We start from the raw sequence: 20,169 nt of genomic DNA, 5'->3' as shown, positions 1-20,169 counted from the left end.
GAGGATATAAAATTTTATATTTGAAAGGGCATATGGATTTATAAAGACTGAGATATTGACCACTTCCCAGTCTCTGTAGCTCCGGCCTCTTGCCAGAGCCCCAGACACACCAAACCAACCACCTCTCACCTGGATCTTCCATGTTCACTCCAAAGGCAACATGGCCCAATTCTTTTTTTTTTTTTTCCTGGCCGCATCAGTGGCATGTGAAAAATCTCTGGGCCAGGGATTAAACCTGTGCCATAGCAGTGAGAACACAGGATCCTTAACCCACTGAGCCACCACGGAATTCCCACATGACCCAACTTTAACGCATTAATCTCCACTTCCCTGGATTCCACATCCCAGTGAATATTGTTATCCTTCCACCTCTCACTGATATGTAATCAGCTACCAACACATGATTTTCCCACACTCAACATGGTAGAGTCTGCCAACTGGCCACCCATTTCCACCACCTGTAAGCATGCGTGTCATCACTCCTCTGATCTGAACCAGCAGCTCCCAAACTGCTGTCTACCTCCCTTCCTTCCTTCAAGCTGGTGACTTGGAAGAAGGTGGTTTGTTCCCAACTCTGGGGGTGGAGCCTAATCAGTAACCCACACAGTACATGGCATTAGTAACCGCTCTTGGTCCCAGGGTGGGCATGTGATTTTGGCAAGCCTGGGGGGAATGACTTTTATTCTACGCTTGGGTAAAAGAATTCTGTCTCACGTTGTACCTCACTATGCAGGTATCCACTCCTGAAACATACACCAGCCTATTTAACTTTCATGGAAACCCTCAAGAGTAGGTATTTTAACTCCAATTTATGGCTGGGCAAACTAAAGCGTAGAAAGGTAATTGCTCAAGGTCACACAGTAAGTGGTAGGGCAAGGATCACAACCGAGGTCTTTCAGCCTTTAAAGCCCATGTCCTTTCTAATAAGTTAGAACGTCCATGACAGGCGAGGCATTGACTGGCAAGGTACTTTGTGTCTGTTATTTCGGTCTTGGTGTGTATATACTGTGTTCCAGGAAGGTATCGTCTAATCATCCAAACACTCATTCATACATTCATCCTTCCGTTGACTCCACATCCACGCAGACACATTTGTGTGTGCGCCTGTCCATCCACCCAAATAGCAAGTCAGCCAGCCATGCATCTGTTCACCCAAACATCCATCCATCCACCTTGTCACTCCCATAAGCTGTTCATTCAGATACTACCCAGCCATCCTTCCATTTGTCTATCATGCTAAAATCTATCCATCTAAATATTCAGTCAGCTGACCATCCTTCCATTCATCCAATCACCTGCTCCCCCATCCATTTATCCAGCCCAAACATCCGCGCATACAAACATGCATCCATCCATCTAAATATTCAGCCAGACACCCATCCTTTCATTCCTCTAAATATCTATTCACCTAAGTATCATCCATCAAATATGCATCCACTCATCTGATCAGCCAAATGCCTAACCACCTATCTGTCTACTCATTGATTCAAACACTCACCCACCTATCAAAACTCTCTCTCTCTTTCTCACACACACAAACACCTACTTGTTCATCTATCAAAATATTTACCCATCCACCCATCCAAACATCCATTCATCCACCTATCAATTCCTTCATCTAAACAGCTTACAGGAGTTCCTGTCGTGACGCAGTGCTTAACGAATCTGACTAGGAACCATGAGGTTGCGGGTCTGATCCCTGGCCTTGCTCAGTGAGTTAAGGAGCTGACGCTGCTGTGGCTGGGGTGTAGGCCGGCGGCTACAGCTCTGATTGGACCCCTAGCCTGGGAACCTCCATATGCCGCGGGAAGCGGCCCTAGAAAAAGGCAAAAAAAGATTAAAATAAATAAATAGCTTACAAAATATATATAATAAGATTTTCAAAAAGAATAGATGTTAGGATGAAAGAGAAGCAATGAGGGTTGAAGAATGAGAGAAAACTGGTGAATGTATGCAGAAACAGATTAGGTAATTCCAGCACAATTACAAAAGGAAGGCCACAAATATGGCTCTGAGCTTCCTAGAAGCCAAGGCAAGGAAGGAAACACACTCAATTACAGAGTCACTGCATCCGTAAAGTTCAGTGAACCAACTGTTGTGAAGGTAAGTAAGGTCTGGGACAAAATGTCTTTTCCCTGATTAGGATAATCACACACCCAAATTTGCCTAGCATCATTTCGGTTTATGCCTGTTGTCTGGGTATCACTATTAACTTTTTCACTATGAAAATGAAAAACTACTTGATCACCATACATGTAAGGCATTATAGTTGTCATTCTGTTTGACTTACTTCACTTAGTATGATAATCTCTATGTCTATCCACGTTGCTACAAATGGCACTATTTCATTCTTTTTATGGCTGAGTAATATTCCACTTCACACACACACACACACACACACACACACACACACACACATCTTTTTTTTTTTCTTTTCTTTGTCTTTTTAGGGTTGCACCCATGGCATATGGAAGTTCCCAGGCTAGGCGTCCAATCAGAGCTGTAGCTGCCAGCCTACACCACAGCCACAGCAACGCCAGATCTGAGCTGCATGTGTGACCTGCACCACAGAGCACAGCAATGCCGGATCCCCACTGAGCGAGGCCAGGGATCGAATCCACGTCCTCATGGATACTAGTCGGGTTCATTACCACTGAGCCACAACAGGAACTTCCAACACCACATCTTCTTAAACCAGGTCTCCGTTGTTGGGCACGAGGGTTGTCTCTATGTCTTTGCTGTCGTAAACAGTGCCACTATCAACACTGGGGTGCATGTATCTTTTCGAGAGTTTTCATCTTTTCCCAATATGTGTCCAAGACTGGGTTGCTGGATGACATGGTAGCTCTATTTTTAGTTTTTTAAGTGATCTTCACACAGTTCCATAGTGGCTGCACCAATTTACGTTCCCACCAACCTCTCTCCATGCCCTCTCCAGCATTTGTTACTTGTAGACTTTGCGACGATGGGCATCCTGTCAGTGTGAGATGAGATCGCACTATAGTTTTTTCATTCCTCTGATCATTAGCGGTGCTGAACATCTTCTCACGTGCCTACTGGCCATCTGTATGTCTTTTTTGGAGAAATGTCTCTTTAGATCTTCTGCCCATTTTTTAATTGGGTTCTTTGGGTGGGGGGTTTGTTTGTTTGTTTTGTTTTTTGATAATGAATTGTATGAGCTGTTTGTCTATTTTGGAAATTAAGCCCTTGTCAGTCGCACTGTTTGCAAATATCTTCTCCCATTCTAGAGGGTGTCTTTTCATTTTGTGTATGGTTTCTTTTACTGTGCAAAAGCTTTTATGTTTAATTTGGTCCCTTTTTGTTTTGCTTTGTTTTTGTCTTTTATCCTTTTAGGGCCGCACCTGTGGTATGTGGAGGTTCCCAGGCCAGGAGTCGCATCGGAGCTGTAGCTGCCGGCCTAAGCCAGAGCCACAGCAACGCCGATCTGAGCCAAGTCTGTGACCCAAACACCACAGCGCACGGCAATGCCAGATCCTTAAACCACTGAGCGAGGCTAGGAATCAAACCCTCAACCTCATGGTTCCTAGTTGGATTCATTTCCACTGCGCCATGATGAGAACCCCTGGTCTCATTTGTTTACTTTTGTTTTTAATTTCTTTTGCTGGGAGACTGATCTAGATATTTGGGACTGTCGTGAGCTGAACTGTGTCCTCCTCAAAAACGTGTTGATATCGTCACGCTCAGTGCTTGGGAACGTGACCTGGTTTGGAAACAGCAGGTCTGCTGATGTAATCAGGATTTAGATACAGTTATAGTGGAGTAGCATGGGCTCTAATCCAGCGACTGGTGTGTCTACACAGAGACACACACAGAGGATGTAAGGACAGAAAGGAGAAAGCCCTGCGAAGAGACAGACACAGAGGGGAGATGGCCGTGTGACCACAGAAGCCGAGAGGGAGGGATAAGCTGTGTGTGAAGCAGGTGTGACTGCTGTTTCCATTTTACTGATGCAGAGGCCGAGGTACAGCTTAGCAGAGGATTTTAGGGCCCCAGCCAGGGTCTGCATTCCAGGGCAGGCTCTATATTCCTGCCGGAGCCACATCCTCAGGGGTACATGAGATGAATACTTTTCAAACGGGCTTCCTGCTCCAAAAGAGTTACTAAGGAGAAAGGTGGGGAGGAGATGCCACGTGCATCCTTGTTTTTATCTCCGAGGTCTGTGCCTACTCTCGAGGCGGAGGGGTGGGGACGGAGGGGGTTCATACCGGTGGAGAAGGTGGACGTGACAAAAGCTCTGACTCGAGTGTCGAGGACGAGAGTCCAACAGGTCGCCCTAGACATCCCTGCTCCTCCTCCAGCTTGGATTTTTTCTTTCCTTCTTTTTTTTTTTTTTTTTTTAATGAGAACTCAATTCCCAACAGCAAACAGCTCCCAAGATCCAACAGAGCAGAGAAAAACAGCATGCAGGGCCGCTCATTATGGGATTTTTAAAAGGTCACGCAGTTCCACTTTTCCTATATTAAAATAGCAGCGTGCATACACAATCCCACAGCTGTGGTTATGTGCCAACAACACCGGTTTGGACTCAAATAGGATGAGTTTGGGTTTTTTCATTTAATTCAAAATCAATTCTTGATGCCCCATAAAAATATATATGTATTCTGTAGTGCCTAGGTTCTGAGGGATTCTACTACAATAAGCCAGAGTTGCTTCTCATTTTATTTTAATACTATTTAGGGCATTTTCTTAAAAATTAGGACGGACTAGAAAGGTTCTCAGAATGAGGATTTTTAAAACATGCTACTCTCTACTCTCAGAGACCACTACTGAAAATACCTTCTCGTTTCCCCCTGAAATTGGCATTTTTCTCGACATTCTTTGCAGACAGTGGAGACCAAATGCTCTAACAAAGAAACCTTCCCGGGCTGGGCGCTAACACGTCTTCTCCTTTGTCTGGGGCTTTAGGAAAAACCATGCCCTCCTTAGATCAGGCAACCGTTCTGGGAGAGATGTATGGCTTAGGAAGTTGAGTCCTTATTGGTGAATAAATCTTAATCCGGTTTGTTGGCTAATTACATTCGCGGGAAGGTAGTTTCGCAGGGCCGCCTAGCAGGAGGGATTAAGCCTCCTGCCTCCGGTGGCGCAGGGTTAAGCTCTGGGTTTGTAATGACTGAGTAATGAGACCCGCTCTCGGCGGACCCCTGGCATCCATCGATCAGGTTTCCCTGCTGCCGAGACAATGCCAGAAGTGGGCCCAGCAGTTAATTATGGGAAAGGTCAAAGGTCACGCAAAACCAACACAAATCCATATACTTTTTCATTCCTAACAGCGCACAATGACCATGGCTCCGCCAGAGGGTGGGAAGGTCCTCCCCCGACCCAACCCATGATCCAAGGTAACCATGGGCTTTGAGCTGCCTGCTGGCCTCTCCCAGCAGCCTGCACACCTTCAGGCCTCCACGCTTTCCGCCTGCTGTTCCCTCCGCCTGGAGCACTGTCCCCTGCACAGTCCGAGCCCCAGCATCACCTCCTCTTCGAAGTTCTCCCCGATCCTCTAGCAGCCGGGGCTCCTCCCACCCCCGGGGCCCCACAGCTCCCTGACCAGGTACTATCATGACTCTCGCTGGCAGGGTACACCTCCCTTGAGGCGGGGAGTTTCCATGGGGCAAGAACTGTGTCCTGTTCGGCTGTGGGCTCAGTAGTAGGGAACTGTGCTCCTTGGAAGTCTGCTCGGCACTGAACGGGCGCACAGCCCTCTTGACAGGAGCCTCTGCGGACACGCCAGGCCGTATGCAGGCCCTCGGCTGTGCCCCCGCTGGGAAATGGGGCCCAACGTCTTTATTTGATAGCAAGGGAAACACTAAGGCTCAGAGGTGTTACCTGCCCGGCCCAAGATCACACAGCTAATGCCAGGAAGTGAGCCAGGCCCCCTGACCTCAGAGCTGATACTGTCTCCGTCACAAAGGCCGCATTTTGGGGGCCTCCTTTCATATGAAGTCTCCAGAAAAGGCAAAGCTATGGAGATAGAAGGGAAATCAGTGTTTTGGGGGACTGGGAGGCTGGGGAGTGACGGCTAAGGGGCACAGGGTCTCTTTTCAGAGGAATGGCAAGTTCTAACATTGATCGCTGTGATGGGGAACACACGAGAGGCTCTGAACTGCGCACTCTAAGTGCTGAGCGTGGACCACATCTCAGTAACGCGGTTCTTTGCGTTAATGCTGTGGGTGCTGTCAGCCGCTGTGCCGGCGAGTCTCTGGGCTCTGTCTGGGCACAAGAAACCACAGGGAAGCTCACTTGGAACCGACCTTGAATACCACCTGCCCAGGGTGGGCTCATGGTGGGCTCAGTCGCTCCCAGGTACCAGCTGGGACTGCCCTCCGCATCCAAAGGACCAGTCAAAACGCCTTGGACCCTTCGCTGGACGCTGTTCCCAGGCTCGCACATCAGACCTACTGGATACCAGAGCGGCCTGGTTGACAGAGAGCCAACCCATCAGAGTGTTCGAGGAGGAAGTGAGGAGGGGCCCCAGGGGGCTGCCAGCCCCGAGCTGAGGCTCCTGCCGCCCCCTGCCAATTACAGGCATGGTCATTCTCCCACCTCGTTGGCAAAAGCCTGGGGAAGAGCCTAGACCCCCAAACTGCAAGCTCTGAGGGGCTGCTCCATAGGCCCAACCCCCGTGAACTCAAACTCAACAGGAGGATAATCAGAACCACAGGTGCCTGAAAGCCTGACCTGCCACTTGGAGTGCTGGGGTCTGAGAGCTCCCCCCACGTGCCCTGATTTGATAAAGGGGCAACCAAGCCCAAAGAGGGGAGCCAAGGAGCTAAGAGTATCAGCAGGTTGGGGCCGACAGCAACTTGAACCCAAGCCTCGCAGCTCAGGCTTCTTCCCCTAACCTCCCAGGCTGCCCTCTGGCTCCGGCCGCAGCAGGGGCTTGGCGGGCCTGGTGCGGTTTGATTCTATTTTCTTTCCCTCCGGCTCCCCAGTGGAGCATCTCTCTGACAGTAACAACAGGAGCAGCAGGGGCTGGGGTTCCCCTGTGGCTCAGTGGTAAAGCACCCAACTAGTATTCATGAGGACTTGGGTTTGATCCCTGGCCTTGCTCAGTGGGTTGAAGGATCCGGCGTTGCCGTGAGCTGCGGTGTAGGTCAAGGACATGGCTCAGATCTGGCGTTGCTGTGGCTGTGGTGCAGGCCAGCGGCTGTAGCTCCGACTTGACCCCTAGCCTGGGAACCTCCATATGCTACAGATGAGGCCCTAAAAAGACACACACACACACAAAAAAAGGAGCAGCAGGGGCAACTCCCCGCCACCCTCTAACGGTAGGTGACTCAACCCTTACCAAGGCCCGGCAGAGAGCTTAACTTCCTTCATCACAGGAAGAGAAACCAAGGCTCCGAGAGCCTAAGTGACGTGAGCGAGAGGACAAGTGGCAAAGCCAAAGCTGGAAGCCGGGCAGGCTGGTTCCAGACTCCGCCATCCTAACCTTGACACAGTCATCTGGAACTGGGTCACATCTCAGCGCACGAGGGAGCCGGGCCCAGGGTCCTCACTGAGGTCCGAGCCGCCTCGATGACTTTCTGCTGCACCCGCAGCTTCCCTGTGCGGGCCCCTGGCCCTCAGCCCAGGCGCTGGCCGCAGGAGCTGCCAGCCCGGAAGGGGAAAGGACCCAGACCAGAGGAACACACCGGCCAGGCCCAGGTCTGCCCATGGCTATCCCTGGGAAGGGACAGGGGGCGGACAGTCCAGCTGGAGCCCATCTGGAACCCCCACAGCCTAACCAGCATCGGGCGCCACCGTGGCAAGGCGTACCCTGAAGAAAGCGCTGCCTGCTATGGGGTCTGAAGGGGACCGGGTCTCCTGGCTCTGGCCCTGCACTTGCAGTCAGCACGTTAAGGCCCAAGAAGTCCACAGACCTGCCCAAGGTCACACAGGCTGGGCACCCCGGTCTCCATGGACCTACACCCAGCTCCACTCCCCTCCAGTGGAGGAGCAGGAGGCGAGGACAGAAGGCGGGGTGGCTCCAGGGGAGAGGCGTGCATGGCTGAGCCCCAGAGGGCAGAGCCCCAGCAGCAGCCGTTACTAACCAGGCCAGAGTCCAGGCTGGCCAGCTGGGGTTTTAAACTTTCTTCCCAGGGGCTGCAGCCCTGGCCCATCTGGAGGATTCGCCCCCCGCCCCCCAGACCCCCTCCGAGACCCCTGACCTTGCCCGCACACACAAGCCCTCCGGCCCTCTTTGTCTCAAGGCCTTTGGGGAAGGCCGCCATCCACTTCAGTAGCATTCAAAGGCCAACAGGGCCGTGGTTTATTTTCTTAGAAATAATGGTTTTTTCTGGTGAGCATTCCTCCGATGGAAAAACAAATACAGCCACTGGAATAAGAAGCGGCCAAGAGGAGGCTAGAGGGCCTGCTGCCTGGGGGGCTTGGTGATACGGGGGTGGGGGCGGGGCAGAGGCCCCTCCAACCCCAGGAGACCTGGGGTTCAGAAAGGAAAGCTAGACGTGCAGGCACTGGGGCTGCGTCCAGCACGCTCTCTCCCTGCCCCAGCCGCCGCTCAAATGCACGCTCTGTGAGGCAGGTGCCATGCCGAGGCTCCCACCGGAGGATCTGGAGTCAGCCCTCAAGAAGGTGAAGCCACTCACTGGACTCAGTGAGTCTGCAAAGACCACGGCAGGCCTCTGCATCCTCGCGACAGACACACCCACGGACCTTCAGAGGTGGAGGGAGCATCAGAGACACGCTCTGCTCTCCTGACTCAGCTCAGATGACGCCTCTCCAGGGAGCCCACCCAGGCTTCTCCCTCCCCGGGCAGAGACTGCACTCTCTTCCTCCCCCCACGGAGCTGGTCTTTCCACTGCGGTACTGGCACCCCCCCCTGTTTTTGTTTTGTTTTGTCTTTTTAGGGCTGCACCCATGGCATGTGGAATTTCCCAGGCTAGGGGTCAGACTGGAGCTGCAGCTGCCAGTCTACACCACAGCCACAGCCACGCCAGATCTGAGCCACATCTGCAACCTACACCGCAGCACACGGCAATGCCAGATCCTTAACCCACTGGGCAAGGCCAGGGATCGAACCCGTGTCCTTAGGGGTGCTAGTTGAGTTCCTCACCACTGAGCCATGACGGGAACTTCGCACACCCTGTTATGATCACGTCTTTCCCAGCCTGTCTCTCCTCTAACCAGTGAGGTCAGGAAAACACGCCTTGGGCCCGGCACCAAGCCTGGCACAGAGTAGGTGCTCAGTGAACATTCTTGATACTAAACTGAATCTAGTCCAGCGGACGCATTTTGCACATGGGTGAACTGAGGCTCCCGGAGGCAAACGCCTCCAAGGCGTAAATGCCAACGGGATGAGCTTTTAATTTTTTCCTTCCCAAAACAGCCAGGGGCGCCAAGAAACTCTGGCAGATCTGGGACCCGCTGTAAGCAACGCTGCCTAATTGCTAGCTGACAGCAACTTGGAATTCTAAGTCACATCCAGTTTCTTCCTGCCCGCTGGTCTGCTGGACTTGAGCGCTTTCATCTTCGGCAGGGCACATGTTAGCATGCATAATTGCACGTTTTAAGACTCGAAGAAGAATTTCCCCTCCTCCCCCCTCCCAGCCCACCTCCTACTGCCTTTCCAGGCCTCCCAAAAAGCCAAAGTGTATCTGGAGTTTCAATAAACTGTACAATAATGATGATGAAAATGATTTACTAAGGTCAGAGACCTTCCCTCAGAAGGCCAATTGGTCTTCAGACTTTTTTTTTTTTTTTTTTTTTTGGTCATGTGAAACCAAATGGATCTCTGGGTGTGTTATTAAGAGTTTTGTTAAAATACTTAATAGCAGGCCCTGAAATCTACCCAACTTCAGTGACTGACAAGCAGACCCTGGGGACATAAAATTCAGGAAGTGACTATTTACATTCATTACAGCCATGCTAATTTTGTGATCTCTGATGCCCGCAAGGTTGTCATTTTTCTCCTTTTCACAAAAAACGGGAAAATAGTAACATATTTGATATACTGTGGCCAAAACAAAAAGTTATTTCCCCCATGAGTTTTAATTATAACATTTTGGGAAAGGCCCGAGTTGGAACTTGCAAGTGGAATAAGCCATTTGAATAAATGGTCTAAAAAATTAAGCGCACCTAGAAGGGGTGATGTGTGCTGCTGGTTCAGACTAAACAGTGACTACCTAGAGGGTCTTAGTTATTTAAACAAGCCATTTGAGGGTGGTTGGCTCCTCGTTTGGGGCCTGGTCCTGATTATAAACGAGAGCTTTTAATTAAGATTAGTAAGACCCAATTCAAGCTATAATTTGGTCCTTTTCCTTAGCAAATGTCTATGAAAACAAAGCAATTAAGGTCAAATGAGTTGAAGCATTTAAAGGGGATGAAATGCCCCCCTCCTCGCCCTCGGCCTGCCCCCTTGGAGAAGGAGTACAAACAGCCCGGACTAATTCAGACCAGGAGGCCAGCGCAGGGCTGGCCCCAGCAGCTCCCGAAAGGCTCAGACACAAGGCGCCTGGTGAGGGGGGATGCAGCAGCTTTGCTAAATGAAGAGGTATGGGGAAACAGAATGTGCAAAGGCCCCGGGGCAGGAAGGAGCCGGCAAGTTTGAGAAACTAAAAAAGGACAGTGATGCTGGGGTGAGGCTGGGGAGGAAAGGACAGAGAATAACAGTTCAGAGGGATGAGCTACATGGGTGGGTGACATACCTCGGACCCCTTGTGCTCACCGGGGCGGTCACCCATCAGCTGATGGCAGCAAGGGGAGGTGTGAAGGGTCTGCGCAGCCCCCTCCAGCCCGCCACAGCTAGGGAACTCCTCCCACTGCGTTCAGACAGGCTGATAGGGGCCTGGCCCACTGCTGCGACCCCATGGCTGAGTGGGGCTGGAACTCAGGCCCTGCTGCCTCTCAGCCAGGTGACCTGGCTACAGACTGACTTCCCTGGGCCCGGTTTCCTCAACCTAATTCTGCCACTGGCCCATGCCAGGTAGACCAGTCCCTTCCCCTCTCAAGCCTCAGCTTCCTCATCGATAAATCCTTCAAAGTTTGGGAGGCTCTAGGAGGCCTTTCCTGATGGCCCAGTGGTCATTCACTGTCCACCGACACCAGCTCTGGGCCGAGCCCTGAGTGACGTCACGCAGGACGTCGCAACCCAGTGTGACAGGAGCTCTGAAGCGGGGATGCTCACAAGTGACAGCTCATCTGTCTGGGGCAGCAGGGAAGGCTTCCTGGAGGAGGTGACCACGGGGCCTCATCCATCCACCCTTTCATCCAACAGATGCCTTCGAAGCCCTGTGCCAGGCCCGGTGCTGGGTCCTAGGGTCCGAGCTGAAGAGGCCACAGACTTTGCCCTTGAGGAGCCCACATTCCAGGAGGAGCCCTGGGCTGAACGGAGGTTGTATGGGTCTGGGGAGGGCGACAGAGAGGGCGGTCATGGGTAAAACGGGGCTGCCCCGGAGGCCTTTGAAGTTCATTCCAACTCTGCAGAGCCACGGGCATCCATCGCGTGACCTCAGACACTGCCCGGATGCGAATCACGGAGAAGGCACGGCTCGGTCTTTCCCCGCTGTCTGAGCCACCCCAGTCTGGCTCCGGCAAGCCCCTGCCAGCAGTAAGCTGACCACACATGGCCCCAGGCTGCTCCTGGACTTAGAGTGGCTGCACTTGTGGAAGCCCAGTCATGGTCACACGTACACTGGCCAAGTGGCAAGATGGCCTTAAGGGGGGGCTGAGAACCCAGCCCCTAATGGGAGTCCAGTTGTTTGAGGTGCTGGCTTTGCTAAAGCGTTTTCTTCAAGCAGCGGGAGTTTCGAGGCCACACAGTGAAGGATGCGAGGGGCCCAGTCAGCCCCACGTGGGTGGTGGTGGGGGAGTCCCGGGCTGACGTCTTCCTGCGGAGAACTGGGGCGCTGTGGAAGCCGCGTTCTCCGGACATGCTTTGCTGAGACTCTAACCTCTGTGTTTACCACAGTAAACAGCAAAGCCTAATCAGCTTTCTCGGACAAGGTAACTCCTTTCCGTGCAGACTCCAAGCCCAGCCTCTGCAAAACCCCACACCAGCACAGGGCCAGCAGATGAGGGGCCCCCGGGAGGGAAAACAGGTTCCATCCAGAGCAAAAACGGCTGGGAAGTTTCCGCTGTGGCTCAGCAGTAACTAACCCAACTAGTATCCATGAGGACGTGGGTTCGATCCCTGGTCCCGCTCAGTGGGTTAAGGATCCATCACTGCCGTGAGTTGTGGTGTAGGTCACAGATGCGGCTCGGATCCCGTGTTGCTGTGGCTCTGGTGTAGGCCGGCAGCTGCAGCTCTGATTTGACCCCTAGCCTGGGAACTTCCATATGCCATGCGTGTGGCCCTAAAAAGCAAAAAAATAAAAATATAAAGTAAAAATGGCTGTCTGTATGGCGACTGATTATTGCTGTCCACCGTGGAAGAAGGTGGCAGCGTGCTACCTGCCATCCCCAGAGTAGGTTTGCTGCAACAACAGAGAGCCTTCTATCACTTGCATCTTTTTTTTTTTTTTTTGGCTGTGTCTCTGTGGCATACAGAAATTCCAGGGCCAGGGATCAAACCTGTACTGTAACTGCAGAGCCACAGCAGTGACAATGCCAGATCCTTAACCTGCTGAGCCATGAGGGAACTCCATCTGTATCTTTTGTTGTGCCTTCTTGGTAAACGGTCAGCTGTGAATGGCACACATGTCTGTAGGTCCCTATGGGGCTATGGATACCTGCATGTGGCTTCTCCGAGTAGTCATGGATCAGAGCTCCCATTTCCCAGCTGCTTTAGTTCCTGGCAGCTGTTGGAAAGACAGCGCTGTGCCCCTTTCATGTTCTGCAATCGCTGGGATCATCACGGGCACCCTCCTCTCCATTGGCACCACCACCACCACCATCAGCGTCTGCCCCAATAACGTCACCACTGCCACTGGCACCCGACGCCCCGTCAGCATCGCTGGAACAATGGCTACTGCTTACACAGCATTCTAGGTGCCAGGCTACGTTCGGAGGCTTTACTGACAGGCATTCACTTAATTCTCACCCTATCTCCACCGGCAGGGCTGTCATTATCTCTCTTTTACAGATAAACAAACAGAGGTCAAGTAACTTGTTCCGGCTACACAGGCAGGATTTAAACCCCAGCAGTCTGGCTCCAAAGTCCAAGCCTGAACCACTGTGCTCACCTGAAGAGTGACCATTCCCGCTTCTCAGAACAGAGCCACGGAGACACCCAATCACCACGGGCAGAAACGCAGCACGGAAAAGGGGGTGTGCCCGACTCCGGCTCCAGTGCCAGCCCAGGCAGGATCTCTGCCTTCTCAGGCCTCCACCTCCCCACCTGCCAGTGTGAACTCGGAAGTGGACATCGGGATGCCCTCCCCGGTCGCTTAGGCCACCACTGCACGGGGTTTCAAATCTTCCTCTCGGGGCCCCGCAGTCACCCCCCTACTGTTCCTAGGGCAGCTCCACGGGTGCCGAGCCTCACCCGCTCATTAAGAATGTCCGCTGATGGGACAGTTCCGCTCCTGCAGCCCAGCGGGACGTCAAGCCCCTTTAGGGGAGGGACCAGGCTGCACCATCGCGACCACCTCCAAGGTGAGCAGCAGTGAGTGGCATTCAAAGGTCTTTGCCATTCATGATGCCCTTTGAGCCTAAAAGCACTGTGAGAGGTGGTGAGAGCAAGGGACAATGACACCGACGGCAATGGGAGTAATGGTACCAGCCCCAAGACTGAGCACATACTGTACACACTGAGGGCCTACTGTGAGCCAGGCACCGAGGCTGGCAGGCCCCGGGACACGACCCTGCATCTCATTCAGTCCTGAGGACGACCTGCAGTGGGAGGCACCTGGGGCCCATAGAATGAAAAGAGAAACTGAGGCTCAGGAGGGCAAATGACCACCTAAACTTTCACCCTGAGGTGGGCTGACACCCAGGGGTCCCAGGCAGAGGCCAGGCGGGGCCCTGCTTTCCTCTCTCATGGGACAGGGTGGCAATGACACTGTGGCAAGAACAAGCCCCGCCACGGACCCAGCACCCCACGCCTCCCACGCTGCCCACACATCCTCTCTGAGGGTGTCTTCCGCTGAACGTGAACCCCAGTCTGGGCGAAAGAGAGCCAGCCCAGACTCCATGGTTTCTGCAAACCCATGTTGAGTGCCAGGCTCTGCCCCACGAGTGGGAGCTCAGGGACAAACACGAGAGGCTCTTTGCAGTAGAGGACCTCACCGCGGCAGAGGCCGAGTTGGACAACTTCGGCGTGGTGACCCCAACGCCGAGCCCACGGCAGCCCCTCCATAAATGAGCTCACAGGTCATGATTATAATCCCGGGTCAGAAGTGCTCTCAAGGAAGGCAGCCCAGGGGCTTCTGGGAGCAATGTGTGCATGTGCGTGAGCGTGCGTGCGTGCGTGTGTGTGTGTGTGTGTGTGTGAGAGAGAGAGACTGTGTGGAAGTGGAGGTGTCAGGGAAGGCTTCCTGGAGGAGGCAAATCTAAAGCATGTTCACCAGGACACGAAGGAAGGAAAAGAGCTCTGGGCAGGGGGACAACCTGAGCCCGGTCTCAAAGACATGTTGTTGCCTCGTGGGTATATGTGTGGCCAGGGCACGGGGGCTTCAGTGCTTCAGGAGGTGCGGGGCAGGGGCCCCTGGCGGTTCCTGCAGCGCATTCGAGAGGTTCATCCTCTTATAGCTACACACTGAGGAGTCAGGTCCCAGAGTCAGTGAGCGTGAACCCCAGTCTGGACAAAGGCAGGGCGGAAAAGCTAAAGCTGGGCGCTGAAGGACTTCAGGGCAACAGGTAGGTGCCAAAGCGTGGGCTTCCTGGGTAGGGGACAGCAGGAGGGGACCTCAGGAGCTGGGCCAGAGGAGGAACAGACTGCGTCAGTGGCTTAAACTGGCAGACATGGGGTCGCCTCAGGCCCTCCCCTGCCAGAGCACTGGTCAGAAAGGTCAGAAAATGGTAGCACAGAGCCTGGCATGTGCCGTCCGGAACCCCAAGCTAGTATCCAGGCCCTGCCAGAGGCCCGCCCAGCCTGTGCCACCAGACTTCTTGCTCCTGGGCTGCTCTGTCTGTCTCCAGCCTGGCCTCCTTCCAGAGGTCTGTGGGTAGGCGCCAGCTCCCCCCTCAGCTCCTGGGCCCCCAGCAAGGCCAGGGACGTGCCAAGCCAGGCACAATCCAGGACAACATCCTCTGTCCAGCACTCAGCCTGTGGGAGACGCCCAACAAGGGACATGGGTACGCAAAGCCAGCATCTCAAGGAAGCTGCATTTCCTACCAAACCCAGCACCTGTAAAGTCTACTCAGAAGGAACAGGCACCCACCTTGTTCTCATGTGTCGCTTTCCTAACACAAACCTCCCACCTTGAGAAAGTAAGCTGGCAGGGCTCAGGAAGAAGATACCAAGATGCCAGAGAGCCGCAGGTGGAATTAAGAGACCGGGTCTGAGTACCGGTCATGCCACCGTGAAACACGGGCACCTCGGAAGAGGCTTCTCCAACCGGAGCCAGTTTTCCCCATCTGTGCAGTGGGGACAGATGGTGGATCTGCATCCTGGTTCTCATCCAGGGGGCACGTGAGTCATGGAGAGAGCTGTTTCCAGCCCCTGGTCCCGGGCCCTGCCCGGACCCACAGAGGCAGAACAACCACAACGACCCTCCTGGTCAAATGCTCCCAAAGGCTCATCTGACTTGGAAAGTTCTGGCTCCACAGACAGCCGAGGCTGCTCTTCCCTCTGACTTTTGCCCTTCCAGGAGGCGGTTTTTAGGGCTACACGGTCAAACCAGCACCCCAGGCGCAGGGAAGGAAGGCTGGACAGACAAACAAACAGCACAAATCCAGTCTCCGCCCAAACTCTCATCCTCAAGACAGAAGGCGTGAGCCGCCCACAGTCGCTGTGGCGGCTACTGAGCAGCGCCTTTGGGGGTACACGGTGGTGGGGGGGCAGATTTGAAACTAGAGGCTTTTACACCCCACGTCTAGTCGGGGACGGATGCGCATATATAGCATTCAGCAATTCATCTCAATTTCTTTGGGGGGGAAAAAAAAAAACCCAGAGTTTCAAACACGGGGAGAATCAGACACCCCATGACTCCAAATACCACCCTCCAAGGAGGCAGCCCGGGTTCCAGGAGGCCCACAGCCTCCCTCCCAAGGCCAGGAGAGGCCCATACAGTGGGCCCTCATGGGGGCAAGCGCTGAGGACAGCCCCCGCCACATCCCATGGGCAGGCAGCGGCCACCTGCTCCAGCCGTGGTGGCCGCAGGCTCTGGCAGGACGGCTGGGCTGCACTCACCTTCACACTGCCTGCCTTCCCCCTTGTAGCCTGGCTTGCAGAGGCATTTGTAGGACTTGGGCGTGTTCTGGCAGATGGCATCGATGTGGCAGTCGTCCGTGCCCTCTGAGCACTCGTCTATGTCGACCGCCCCTGGTGGAGGGAACAACTGGTGAGCAGTGGCCTGGGAAGCAGGCAGCACTAGCGCGGGGCTGGGAGCGCCTTCCTCCTCCCACCCTCCCTTGACCACTGGGGTAGTTAACAGTAACAGCCTTCAGGTGACAACCTGGTGTGATAAGAGGTGGCGGGCAGCATCTTTGGGGCAGCTACCCTGTGTCAGGCACAGCGCCACCAAAGCACTGAGTCTTAGTTATTCTCCCAACAGTTCCGTTAAGCAGAGCCACCACTCCCATGAAAAAGGTGAGAAAACGGCCGCCTAGGGACACAGTGGGGAGAAGGCTCTCTCTGGGTGTCTGGCTTGCCCTGCAAGCATTGCTCGAACCCTCCTCCACACTCGTTATCCTAGAACCCGGAGCCAGAAGGGGCCTCAGAAGAATTAAAATCCATCCCCTTGGGAGTTCCCGTCGTGGCTCAGTGGAAACGAATCTGATTAGGATCCATGAGGACACAGGTTTGATCCCTGGTTGGGGATCCAGCGTTGCTGTGAGCTGTGATGTAATTTCGCAGACGTGGCTCGGATCCCGTGTTGCTGTGGCTGTGGTGTAGGCCGGCGGCTGTAGCTCCGATTGGACCCCTAGCCTGGGAACCTCCATATGCAGTGGGTGAGGCCCTAAAAAAAAAAGACAGACAGAAGGGCCCAGATGGAAGCATGAAGAACTCCCAGCGGCCACTCAGAGGGCAGTCACCCAGGGGCAGCCTGGGAAAGCCCTAGAATATTCTCTCTTCATGCCTCCGACCTCCCTAGCCTGTGTGGCCCTCAAAAATCTCCACTCTGAATCACTCCCTCAGCTGACACTGGGTCCTAAATCTGCTTCGGCGGGGTGGGGGTGGGGCTCTCTAAGAGAACCACTCCCCCCGTCTGAGGCCTCCTCCTTGCCCTTGTCCCCAAGGCTCCAGCCTGCCCCCAAAGGAAAAGAGGCATCAAAAGAAACACAGGAAGTTCCTGTGCGGTGCAGAGGGTTAAGGACCTGGCATTGCTACAGCTGTGGAGTGGGGTTTGATCCCTGACATGGAGTTCCCTGGTGGCTAGTGGTTAAGGGCTTGGCATTGTCATTGAGTAGGCTCAGGCTACTGCTGTGGCTAGGGTTTGATCCTCGGCCCAGGAATTTCTTCATGCCGTGGGTGGGGCCAAAAAAAAGAGAGAAACACAACAGAATCACCTCCGGGGCATGTGCGCGCGCGCGCACACACACACACACACACACACACACACACACACACACACACACACACATAGAACAGGTGGCATACCTTCTCAGGGTGGGTGTATCTGCCCGGTCAGCAACCCATCCTTTGCAGCTGCCCAGAGAAAGATGGAGCAGCAGCCAGGAGGTAGTCATTATAGGAGACCAGAGCCAGCCGTCAGACGGCCAGGGCCCAGCAGTACACTCCCTTCTGGAGAAGTGACCACAGAGGGACCCCCTGAGAGGGGTGGCACAGTCTCAAGGGCAGGAAGCCAGAGACCAGAGGGGAGCAGTCTGCATCTTCCAGGGGAGAGGACTGGGGCCACCTCTGAGACAGGACCAGCAGGGGCAATGGGCTCCAGATACAGCCCTGCAATTGCCCAAGGGGCTGTGCAGCACAGGAATGGGGCGGGGGGGGAATGCCCAGGGCTCTTCGCCCTTGCACCCCTAATCTCCCACCTAGGTGCTATCTTCATGGGATGGAAATGGATGGATGTTAGCCAAGGGGAGGGGCACCTCCCGACACACCTTTTAAACATGCCTTTAGGTGGGGGCTGAGGAGAGGGAGAGACACACAGGCCATAGGTTCCTGCAGGTTCTCTGGCCCCAGTCCTGGCCTGGGCTGGGGACTCCCTCAGCAGGGCACCCCCGCCCAGCCCTCCCATCACAGGTGCTTGACATTAGTTGTTTCACAGCATAAGGCTTCCATGGGGTGAGGATGCGGAAGGGAAGTGCAGACAGACACACAGGAGAGAGGGAGGGAGAGGGAGAGAGAGGGAGGAGGCGACAGGCACACACAGGAACAATCAAACGGGGGTGAAGGACCTCAAAGCCCAGGAGAGACACGCGGGGCGTGGCAGTAGGGTTCAGTTTTCCTGGGGAGCCACAGGAAAAACAGCTCATCTCCCACTGTGGCAGTTTAAATGGCCCAGCATCCTCACTCAGGGCGTGACTTACAGGAACAGACTGCCTGCCGCCAAACCCAGACCTCTGGGAGCCCCGCGCAGCCCCAGGGGAGCTCAGAGACGCCAGGCAGGGCGCAGCAGCATCTCTCCCACCAAGAAGAGGACGGGAGGAAGCTTCTCCGGGGGACAGAGAAGAGACTGTGTCTTCAGCTTTTTGTGGGACAGCCCCTTCCAGACGGCGAAGAGAACAGGAGGGGAAGGGGCGGGTCCCCAGGTCCCTGTGAAATCCATGGGGCGCCCGCCTCTTCTCGCCTAACCCCAAGTGTGCAGGTTTCGGACGCTGGGTGTCTGCTCCCTCCTTCAGTGTCCCCCGCCTCCCTCTCCCGGGCCCCCTCCCCATGTCCCTTGTTTGGTCTCCCTCACTCTGGTTCCCACCCATCGCCTTTGGTCTGTGTCTGTCCATCCCTACACGGCTTTCCAGCCACCTCCATCCTTCTCTTCCCCCTCTGCCTCCCTCTCTCCTCCCTCCCGGAGTCCTCCGTCTCTTTCTCTGGGGTCCCTCTAACGGCACCTCTCCTCTTCTCTTCCCAGCCCTTAGTCCTGTTCGCACGTCCCCCTCTTTCGATCTTTCTCCGTCCTGCTGCTCGTCTGCCTCCTCCTCACTCCGCCGGGTCTCCTCCTTTCTCTCCTGGCCTTTCTCATCTCTACTCTTCCAGTCTTTCTCTTTTTTTCCCTGTGTCCTTTTGTGTGCCTCCTTTTCTGTCCGTCTGTCTCTCCATCTATCACCTCCCTCTTCTCTTTCTCTCGGGGTCTGTCCTTTCTCCTTCGCCCACCGCCTCCGGGTCTCCCCTCTGGGCCTCCTTCCGCCCGCGCTCCCATCTCTCCTGGGGGAGCGCCCGTCAGGCTGCGGGGTCCCTAACTCCCTCTCGCCCTCGGGCGGTGCGCGGCGGAGGTGGGGGGTTGCCCGCGGCCGGCCGTCGCGCTTTCTCTCTTCCTCCCTCCCTCACATTTCCCCTCCCCCGGGGCCACAGCCCACTCCGCCCCCGCTGCGGCCCCGCCGGGCTCCCGGAGCGCGGGGCTGCCGGGGCTGCGGGGAGGGGGCGCCCGGCGCCGGCCCCAGAAGTTACTTTGCAAAGAGGCGGGGCGGGCCGCGGGGCCGTGCGGGCTGCGGCCCTCTCGACGGCACGGAGCTGGGGGCCCACCCGGGACCCCGCCGCCGCCACCGCCGCCGCCGCCGCCTCGCGCCCGCCGCCCACCGGGTGGGGGCTTACCTGGGAGCCCGCTGCCCCCCGCCAGCCGCCCGGGCGCGCCCAGGGCGAGCAGCACACACAAGTGCCAACGCACGGCCGCCGCGCCCATGCTCGCTGCGGGCCGGGCCGGGCCGGGCGGGGCGTGCGGGCGTGCGGGGTGCGAGGACCCCACCGACCGGCCGCTCGCCGAGCGCTCCTAGCTGCTGGCTCCACCGCCACCGCTTGGGCTCCCAGCCTCCGAGCCGGCGCGGCTGACGAGCTGACAGCCACACGCTGATTGGCTCGTTGCCGCCGAGGGCGGGGCTCCCCGCGCGACCAGCCAATGGACGCGGGCCGCCAGCCTGCGGGGGGAGGGGCGGGCGCGGGCGTCCGGGGGCGCCCCCTCCCCTCCGGGTGGGCGGCAGGTGGGGGGTAGGGGCCGGCTC

General features: G+C 55.4%; 1 protein-coding gene across 2 annotated transcripts in view; it reads right to left on the bottom strand.

Moving 5' to 3' along the window:
* Positions 1–19,935, bottom strand: part of SCUBE1 (signal peptide, CUB domain and EGF like domain containing 1) — a 130,999-nt gene extending 111,064 nt beyond the window's left edge. Inside the window, exons 1-2 of one of the 2 annotated variants that reach the window (XM_047786049.1) lie at positions 19,766–19,935; positions 16,247–16,378 (exon numbers count right to left, since the gene is read on the bottom strand). In XM_047786049.1, the coding sequence (XP_047642005.1) occupies positions 16,247–16,378; positions 19,766–19,853 (220 nt within the window). In that variant the 5' untranslated portion in view covers positions 19,854–19,935. The remainder of the gene's footprint in view (positions 1–16,246; positions 16,379–19,765) is intronic. The other variant, XM_047786050.1, reaches the window with a different exon arrangement.
* Positions 19,936–20,169: the final 234 nt, after the last annotated feature.

This window comes from Phacochoerus africanus, chromosome 7 (assembly GCF_016906955.1).
Source record: "Phacochoerus africanus isolate WHEZ1 chromosome 7, ROS_Pafr_v1, whole genome shotgun sequence".
In the NCBI taxonomy this organism is placed as follows: Eukaryota; Metazoa; Chordata; class Mammalia; order Artiodactyla; family Suidae; genus Phacochoerus; species Phacochoerus africanus.
Note: the sequence above shows the minus strand (reverse complement) of the source record. Positions and strands in the feature narration are given on the sequence as shown.